The sequence below is a fragment of the Sapajus apella genome, unplaced genomic scaffold (assembly GCF_009761245.1).
Source record: "Sapajus apella isolate SASKATOON/1434 unplaced genomic scaffold, GSC_monkey_1.0 scaffold6, whole genome shotgun sequence".
Classification (NCBI taxonomy): Eukaryota; Metazoa; Chordata; class Mammalia; order Primates; family Cebidae; genus Sapajus; species Sapajus apella.
The window spans coordinates 28515032-28525365 of record NW_022436946.1 but is presented as its reverse complement, the minus strand read 5'-3'; the positions used below and the strand labels follow the sequence as shown (position 1 = coordinate 28525365).

Genomic DNA, 10334 nt, shown 5'->3' with positions numbered 1-10334 from the left:
GGAGGGAGGGAGGGAGGGAGGAAAGAAGGAAGGGAGGGAGGGAGGGATGTGGGGAAGGAATGAAGGAATGAAGGAAGGAAAGAAGGAAAGAAGGAAGGAAGGGAAGAAAGGGAGGGAGGGGAGGGAGTGAGGGAGGGAAGGAGAGAGAAGGGAGGGAGGGAGGAGAGAGAGAAGGAAGGAAGGAAGGGGTCTTGTTTAAGGATAAGTTATTTGAAAATATTATTATGCGCATACTCACTCTTTGGATTCCTGAGTTCTTTTACTAACGTGCTGTACAACTGTGTCATAGCCACATTCTTCACCCTGATTCTCATCAGATGTGCATTTTTCCATTTCTTCTTCAATCATAGAACCCAAAGTGGTGCATATATGCTGTCTAAGGTATTTCACAAATTCATAGCTGAAACAAATATTTAGAAAATAAATGCAGTAAATATTATAAGCATATTCAGGAGAAAAGGTCAACACAGAAAGGAAACATTAAGATTTCCTACCTTAACTAGGATTTGATTGGTTATTCATCACAAACCATCAAGCTAATCTACAAATTTTTGGCTTTTTTTTTTCAGGGACACTTGGCAAAAATCATTTAAAGATTACCACAGTAGGGAAAAGCAAATTTCAGAAGCAGCCTAAACTTCAGTGGGTTAGGAGTCTCTTCACATTTCTTTTTTATGCTCCTATCTTTAACATGTGACAGTCAAGAGTATGAAAAGTAGTTGTTAAGGATTTTCAGTTATTCAAGTTGATGAGGAAAATCATCTAGAATATAGTAACTATTAAATAGGAAACTAGAAAAAAGTTAACTTCCATCATCACAAGAGTTTTGTGTACATCTTGAAAGTAGTAATTAATGTAACTTCCACCTAAACAGTTCTTACCTTACTAAGATTATCACTATCATTAAATTCAAGACACATTTTGTCTTGGTATTAAAGCCCTCACAGATTCCAATTTATCACACCAGATCTACGTCCTGTTACTACCTACACATGCCTAACGCTCCATGTGATTTTTATTCCCAATACCTTTGAAAACATTATTTCACCCACTTACAGTGTTTTGCCACCACTCCTATAGATTATCTTCTATAGCCTAAAATGCTACCTTCTGATAAAAGCTTTCCTTTTTCCTCAACAACTGACATCCTTTCTCACCAAAGACCCAAAAGTACTCTGTCCTTCTCTATCGGCACTCAAAACACTTTGTTGGGTGCAGTTATGTGACCTGCTTTATCGTCTACTTGGTTCCTGACCACCTCTAAGCCCAGATGTCTACATTGTTGATAGACTTGACAACAGAACAAATCCACTTGTCTATCATCTGAAATATTCTGTACATAGTAGACACTTTATAAACACTTGTTAGATTGAAACACAGCACTGGGGAAAGGTTTTTCTCTTCATTTTCTACATCAGTGGCTGTGAATTTGAACTTGCTTATCTTTTCTAAACGTTTGTTTTTGTCGTTAATTCCTCATTCATTTAATGTCTATTAACACATTTCTGATGACATCATGCTATAATTACCCCCCATAGATGGCTTCGTATCCTTCCTATAATCTCGTATAAGAAAAAGAAAAGAGGAATGCAAAGAAAAAAAAAAAAAAGAAAGAAAGTGTACAGCAAAAAGCACTCTCCTCTTTCCAACCACCCACAATTTTGGCACTAACAGCATTGTTTTTTAAGATTTTCAAACTTGAAAACATGGAATGCTCTTTCATGTCTGCATCTTCTGCACCCCTTACCCATCAACTCAATCATATCCATTCAGCCACCAATACATGTTAATGCTTCCTGTACATCTCTGACTTCCATCACTGCCTCCCTTTTTTCTCTATCGATCAGTTCAAAGCCATATCACTTCACACAGAGATTACTGCAGCAGCCTTCTTGTCTTCTCACTTGTGTCTCTTCTCTTCCCTCTCATATTCATACCCCACACTGTAGTCACATTAGCCTTCCAAAATAACTGATTTTATTATTTCGGTCACAGCTAGAGCCATTTTACTCAAACCAATGCCTCATACCATATCATGCATGCACATAATGTCTCAATAAATATTTGCTGAATTAAAACAAAATTATTGGCTGCCTATTATCTTTCATGGTCAAATATAGCTTCCTTGGCCTGGACTTTAAATATCTAACCAATCAGATCTCTTTATAAGAGTATCTCTACTAAAATGAGGCTGCATTCAATATTCCCAACAAACCTCCAACCATGTTGATCTTCTTATAAGAAAGTGATAAGCTGGTCAGGCACGGTGGCTCACACCTGAAATCCCAGCACTTTGAGAGGCTGAGGCAGACAGATCATGAGGTCAGGAGATCAAGACCATACTGGCCAACATGGTGAAATCCCGTCTCTACTAAAAATACAAAAATTAGCTGGGTGTGGTGGCATGCGCCTGTAGTCCCAGCTACCCAGGAGGCTGAAGCTGAAGAATTGCTTAAACCCGGGAGGCAGAGGTTGCAGTTAGCCAACATTGCATCACTGTACTCCAGCTTGGCGACAGAGTGAGATGCCATCTCAAAAAAAAAAAAAAAAGTAATAAACTAACTTTAAGTGACTACCATGCTAAACTCTGTGCTAAGCACTTTATTAATATTTTATTTACCATGTGTTAAGCAAAATAGATGACACAGATTCAAAACATGAAAAAACCTTGCTAAATTCATAAGCTACCAATTCGTTCACTTTACTCCAAAGCCCATGTTACTCCCATTAAACCCATAATCCTACACTGTCCCAAAGATGTAAAAATATCAACAACGTTGTATTTTGTACTTGTAAATTGAGTGAAAAGGGAAATAAATAAATGTAATACTCATATCTTTACCAATTTGTATATTATTTCAATTTCTTTCATTTTGAGAGAAAAATTAACAATTTATTCTCCAAAAATTATAACTGGCATATTAAATTTAAAAGTATAATGTACTTAAATATTTAAATTATTGATTGAATTTACTTTAAAATGTTCAATATTTATACTCGATGTTCAGCTAGTAAATTATATGCATTAAGGGAATAAGTATTAAGAAGAGCAGAAGAGGAAGATGAAGCTATTTTGTAAAGCTAATGACCTATACCATTAGATTGAAATAGCAAACATTAATTTTCAAAAGTACAATCCAAGAAAAACAAAATCCAAAGCTCACTGAATCATATATCACAGAAAACAGCCTCTAATCATCATCTAAATAGTTTGTGCTTCTTTTGGTAATTCATCGCTGCCTTATATTATCTGAAGGTCTTCCCATATACATGGAAACTTCCTATCTACACTAAATATTAGATTATTATTTCATTTGTGTATGTCCAATTATAAACCAAATATTTGCACATTCTATGTAAAACAGCGAAATCACACAGGTAAGAAAAAGAATTCAAAAATTAAGGTTTCAAGAGAACCCTAAAGATGCTCTCAATTGTATCATATCTGACAATCCCCATACTGCTTCTACACACAGTTGGCTCTGAGACAGAGTTGGCAGATGTGCATGATGACGTAAGTCAAAATAGGCTCTTAGTTCTCCACCTCAACCATGCCTTAACAACCAGGAACCCAATGAATCAAGAATCAGAATATCTGATATTTCAATTCCATAAAAGTATCACTGCTTTCTTTGAAACATCTTTAAAAATGGAAAAAAAAAAATCCTAGAATGGATTATCCTTTCAACCCAACCATTATGACCTCACATCCAGCCTTTTACTACCAAGCAAAGAAAGAGAAAAACGAATGTGATAGAAACTACAGAGAGAGGAGACTAGAGAGGTCCTTAAAACTCTACTTCCTTCACAATCCTGCCCAAAGTTAGTCAGACACACCACTGTTTTCCTCCACACCTCTGAAATATTTAGCAGCAAATGGAAGATGGGGATAGTCTAAGTTTTTTCTCTGAAATTGAAGGAAGAGCCTCTCTGAAGATGAATTCTACATCTCACCACCAATACCTACTATGAAAAGATAGAATTATCCTTATTTCTTAGTTTTTATCAGCCAATTAGAAGAAATGAATATTTAACTGAGAAGTATAACTCTGGGTATGCTTTGTTATAAAGCCCAATCTGTAAGCAACACAAAGGATATATCTGTAATTGAGACCATAAGGAAATTTAACACAAGCACATTAACAAAATGTAGTCAATAAAGCTAAGAAAACACAATTCTAAGATAAAAGACACATCAAAAAAAATCCCTACAGAGAAGGAAGGGATAGAGAGAGATTCTTAAAGGATACAAAATTATAGCTAGACGGGAGGAATAAGTTCATGTTCTATTCCACTGTAGGATGACTATAGTAACAATAATGCATTATATAGTTTCAAATACCTACAAGAAAGATGCTGAATTGAAAGAAATGATAAAAGTCTCAGATGATGAATATGCTAATTACTGTGATTTGATCACTCTCCATGAATGGAAACATCACCATGTACTTCACAAATATGTTCAATTATTGTCATTTTAAAAGTAAAATTCATTTTTTAAAAAAATCTCCACATTTAGCAACAAATGTAAACAGCAAATATCCTGAAAAACTTTTAAATCTATTCTGTGGATATGTGAATAACCTCATGCTTTTTTCTAGTGACATAATTTTTACCTGTAACCACAGTAATATCTCCAGAAGACTCATTCAAAATGCTTTTAGGTTTTCATCTAAGTTCTAAATTAAATGAACCCAAGGTTAAATCTTGTTTTAAGAGGTTATTGCTCTTTTCAAAAGAATCTTCTAGAAAAAAAAAAAGTCTCCGGGGTGGAAAGGCCCTTTATCATGAAAGGACTGCCAGCCTGCCTTTATACCCACAGGGTGTTCTGCTGACTCAGGGACCACTGAGAAACTTTGAGAGCCTCCAATCCCAAATTAATGAACACAGTCATTTCTTCAAGTGGGCCTTCTACTCATTAGGTAAGAGTACCCAAGACTTCAAATTTTCATCTAACAATTAATTTTGCATTGTTTCTTTTACCATCGGAATTCATGGCAGTACCCCATAAAATACTAAATAAAGTAGCTAATGGCGCCCCAGGATAGAAAATATTGTTACAACGATGAGAACAGACACTGAGACTCTAAAAGATAGGAGACAGGGAGGAAGCAAGAGTTAAAAAAACTACCTATCAAGGCACTGTGTTTACTATTTAGGCAACATGACCAATAGAAGCCCAAACCTCAGCATCATGCCATATACCCATGAACAAACCTGGGCATGTATTCCCTGAATCTAAAAAAAGAAAATTATTATTACAATGAAGCAGGGAAAAACACAGTTCTACAAAATTAAGTACTGTGTTTCCCACACTGTAATCCTGATAGCATTGGTGCTATGTACTAGCTCTTATGAAATCTATACCTCATCCCAAAGATTGACAGTAACTACCAATTTTTAAATCAAATATTACCATTGCATCATTTTTAGAAAATAATCTGGAGGTATAACATATTCCAGTTATTTTGTATAAAAGCCCTGGATGCCTCAAGAAGACTTTCAAAAGGTCCCTATACTTATCCCAGGGGTTGCAAAGTCAGATGCTACAGAAGGAAGCTAGCCATGTATGAGAGAGAATGGATAGAGGCTGTGGTGAAATGAAGACACGCCCCAACTAAAGGCAAAGCTTCTACACAGTTCCAGCGACTTGTCCCTAAGAAATATGAGCCTGGTGTTAGCCTGTTAATGTTTTAAGAAAAGCTAGAAAACTGATTTTTAAATGTTAACTCTCAATTTTGAAATGATGCTTTCCTTCTTTTTTAATGTAGTCAAAGTAAACATGTCCACAGACCAAATATGGCCTGCAGAATGCTACTTTGACTTTTTTATACCCTCTGTCTCCAAGAATTACAAAATTCTAGTCAGTAAATATACTGGTGAATGCCCTATATGTTTAAAATTTCTATTCAAGAAATACAAAATCTCTCTGAAAAATCTATATCATGCTAAATAACTTATTTTAAAATATTCTTACTAGGTTGAATTTAAATCAATTCTGCTACAACTTAGGTCCTATCCTTTCAGATCTTTAAGCAAAACATTTTCAGATTTCACATATTCCAATTGTGCTTAAAATATCAAGATTGCAATAGGAATAATATAGCTTTTTTGGTTGTTTTTTTGTTTTTTAAGATGGGGTTTCACCATGATGGCCAGGCTGGTCTTGAACTCCTGACCTCAGGTGATCTACCCACCTCGGCCTCCCAAAGTGCTAGGATTACAGGCGTGAGCCACAGCGTCCGGCCAGGAATAATACAGTTTTGACTGACATGGGTTACAATAAATACAACTTCCACCTATTTCTATTTTAATTAAAGTCTACTAATATTCACTATTCATTTTAAAATTTTCTAATAACCGGTTTTACTACAGTTTTTTTTTTTTTTTTTTTTTGTTTTGTTTTTTGAGACAGAGTTTTGCTCTTCTTGCCCAGGCTGGAGTGCAATGGCGTGATCTTGGTTCACCACAACCTCAGCGTCCCAGGTTCAAGCAATTCTCCTGCCCCAGCGTCCCAAGTAGCTGGGATTACAGGTATGTGCCACCATGCCTGGCTAATTTTGTATTTTGGGGTTTCTCCTTGTTGATCGAGCTGGTCTTGAACTCCCGACCTCAGGTGATCCACCCGCCTCCAGCTCCCAAAGTGCTGGGGTTACAGGCATGAGCCATTGCTACAGTTTTTTAAAAGATATAGTCTGTACAATGAATAAACAAGTTCATTATTGTTACAGTTCTTTTAATAATCTATGAAGGTTTGATTCATATTTAAATTCTGAAATTTATACTGACCAATCTTGCAAACTTAGGCAAAACACCTGACCTTACTAAATTTCAGTTGCCCACTACTTAATGGTGAGGATAATCCTAAAATTAAAATGTTTTATTATATATAATAGTGTTTTCATATCCTTTGACATTTTTCTCACCAAATATACTATACATACATTTGACTAACCATGTTACTTTAGAAGGAATTTATGAGAAAAAAATAAAAATATGGTTCCAATGACACTATTATTAAATGAATGCAAAATATCTTTTACAAAATATTCTCCAAAGAAGGACATTAAAACCTAAGAGGACAGCTATTCATTAATAAAGAAAGACATGTGGAGTGGAACTCACCACATTTCAGAAGCAGCTCAATTAAAATACACAGCAATGTATCTGATCATTCATCGCTAGTAACTGATGATTTGAAATTCTTCACATTTACATAAAAAAATTACCAAGTTGAGTAAAAGAACATTCACTTTTTCCATTCTTTTTTCTCCAGACTTTCTACCTATATTTTCCAAGAAAATGCAATAACTGTTTTCTATGATAAACTTCTGACATGTTCAGAGTGTTTATATAAAAATATGGAGAGGTACAGAAGTTACTCTTACAACATAAGGACATTAAAAAATCTAAGTGGTACAAGTTTGGTTCAAAAAAGTCATCCTTTCAGCTATTTATAAAAGTAAGAAATATTCAATCATATATGAAAATAATTATCACTAATGATATTTTTTAAAGTGTTTTATTAGTGGTTATGAATTATAATTAGTGGTTATAATGCTGACATGAGGAATTCTTAAAATAGGTTATATTTCAGAATCACAGAATTTATTATATGACAAACTTAAGCTTATATATCACATTAGTGTATAAAAGGCCATGGAGTAGAAAGAACAAGTATTTTACATCTCCTACAACTTTTTAGGCCAAAAAATAAGCTTTTGGCTCATGATAAACAATTACAAGGAATTCATTCATTAATTATAGAAGCACACATAATTCTTGGTAATTTCTCCATACAGGTATATCACCTTAGAGAATGACTATTTTCTTATTTTATTTTGTTTTATTTTGAGACAGAGTCTTGCTCTGTTGCCTAGGCTCACTGCAGTGAGGTAGGCTGCAGCCTTCACATTCTGGGCTCAAGAGATCCTCCCACCTCAGACTTACAAGCAGCTGGGACTACAGGCATGTGCCACTGTACCCAACTAATTTTTATATTTTTTGTAGAGATAGCGTTTTGCCATGTTGCCCAAGCTAGTCTTGAACTCCTGGTGTTAAGTGATCTGCCCACCCAGACCTTCCAAAGTGCTGGGATTACAGGCGTGAGCCACTGAGCCCGGCCCAGAAGGAATATTTTCCTGAAGTTACCGCTTAAACATACTAGAGTTTCCTGATTAAAAATTCACTGGTAAATTCTTCTGTAAAAGAATAATACCCAATTCAATTAATATTACTGTGGCCCTTCTGTATCAAAAACTTATCAAGTGAGAAGGCTACAAAGGTGAGCCTCTGCATTAGAGACCATTAAAATCATTAGAATTGGTAGGAACTTTAAAAAACAACAAATAACCATATCTCATTGAAATGCCAGTAACTATGTTCTAATTCTGAGGTCTCAACTCTAACTGCATCTTAGACTTACATAGAAAGCTTTGTTTAAAACCACCAAGGCCCAGCCTCTACCACTTCTCCTCGGTCAAAACCCCCAGGGAATTTTGATTCATCTGTGGTGAGGACCAAGCAACAGTATTTTTCTAAATAGCCCCCAGATGATTCCAGTGCAGCAAAGGTTGAAAAGCAATGCTGCTTTATAAGGAGCCAGTCTGCATGTAAAAATTTACACAACACATACACACATAATGAAAGCAACGTCCTCTTCTCTCTCTCCTCTCCCACCAGGCCTCAAATCATTGCTGCCATTCTTGGAGAAAAGCATAAGAGCTTGGATCTTTTAGAGAGTATGTACAGTTTACAGCAGAAAAAGAGAAGTGCCTATGAAAAGCAGAGATAGTATGTTAGCTGTCCCATAGAATGAATGCCTAGATATGGTTGTACTGCCTACACTGTAGTTTCTCCCCAACTGATACTTTCCCTCACTTTTTTATACTGCCTGAAATTACATCAACTGTCTTAAAAACCATCTTCTTACAAAAATGTTAACAGCCCAGCAACACAGTTTCCCCTAAGCCCTTTTTTTTTTTTTTTTTAAAGGTGTCTCTCTCTCCCTCTGTCACCCAGACTGGAGTACAGTGGCAGGATCTCAGGTCACTGCAACTTTTGTCTTCAGAGTTGCTGGGATTCTCCTGCCTCAGCCTCCCAAGTAGCTGGGATTATCAGTGCCCACCACCACATCCAGCTAACTTTTTTATTGTATTTTCAGAAACAGGGTTTCACCATGTTGGCCAGGCTGCTCTTAAACTCCTTACCTCAAGTGATGCATCTGCCTTGGCCTCTCAAAGTTCTGGAATTACAGGCATAAGCCACCATGCCCAGCATCCCCTTATAAGTCTTTTGATGAGATTATTTTTGTTGATAATTACAGGCCAACATCACTTGGATTTAAGGAATCAATGTTCTAATAGTGGAGATGGCAAATGAATAATTCTGAAATAAACACTTTGGAAAGGAAGGCACACATAAGTGACTCTAGAACAGTAAGTGTTGAAGGAGAGTTAGGTCACTGAAAGAAAGAGAAATGAAAATATGAGCACCTGAAATAGCTGACCTTTAAGATCCCTTCCAACTCTGAGATTGTAATATTTTATGAAAATGCCAAAGTTAAGCAGCTCCTCTTTTCCCTTCGCGCATAAGAGTTCCCTCCTCCTAAGACACAGATCTCTGGCTAGTGCAGCTAAGACATTATGAATTTATCCTATTTTTAATACTAAAAATGACTTTTAGCATTCTAAGTCAAGTCTTACTTTTAAACTAGCTATAATTTTAGTGTGTCTGGATTGTTTTTTAGGCAGGCCATAAGTAAATAGCTTTAGTAAATAGTAACTATTAACTGTGCATGTCATTCAACAAGCATTTATTTAATCTACCTAATGAGCTATTGAAGAGTAAATACAGTATAACAAGAGTCATTAGACTTCTGAGAGGAGCTACAATGATCCAATTTTAACTTGAAAAAGCATTTTTAAATGGATACAGCTAAAGCAATAATTATAGGCAAATGTGTAACTTTAAATGCTTCTACTAAAAAAGAAAAAAAGAGCTTCAAACTAATAAGCTAGAATCCAGTACAATAAGGTTAAAGGTTTCTCGGCCGGGCGCGGTGGCTCAAGCCTGTAATCCCAGCACTTTGGGAGGCAGAGGCGGGTGGATCACGAGGTCAAGAGATCGAGACCATCCTGGTCAACATGGTGAAACCCTGTCTCTACTAAAAATACAAAAAATTAGCTGGGCATGGTGGCACGTGCCTGTAATCCCAGCTACTCAGGAGGCTGAGGCAGGAGAATTGCCTGAACCCAGGAGGCGGAGGTTGCAGTGAGCCGAGATCGCGCCATTGCACTCCAGCCTGGGTAACAAGAGCGAAACTCCGTCTCAAA

The 10334-nt window shown here is 36.2% G+C and overlaps 1 protein-coding gene across 6 annotated transcripts in view; it reads right to left on the bottom strand.

Annotated features, from left to right (window-relative positions):
• The window catches only part of TBC1D32 (TBC1 domain family member 32), a 244204-nt gene that overhangs the window by 231330 nt on the left and 2540 nt on the right, over positions 1–10334 (bottom strand). For all 6 annotated transcript variants that reach the window (XM_032274914.1, XM_032274917.1, XM_032274915.1 and 3 more), the window contains one exon: positions 239–400. In XM_032274914.1, coding sequence (XP_032130805.1) covers positions 239–400 — 162 coding nt within the window. The remainder of the gene's footprint in view (positions 1–238; positions 401–10334) is intronic.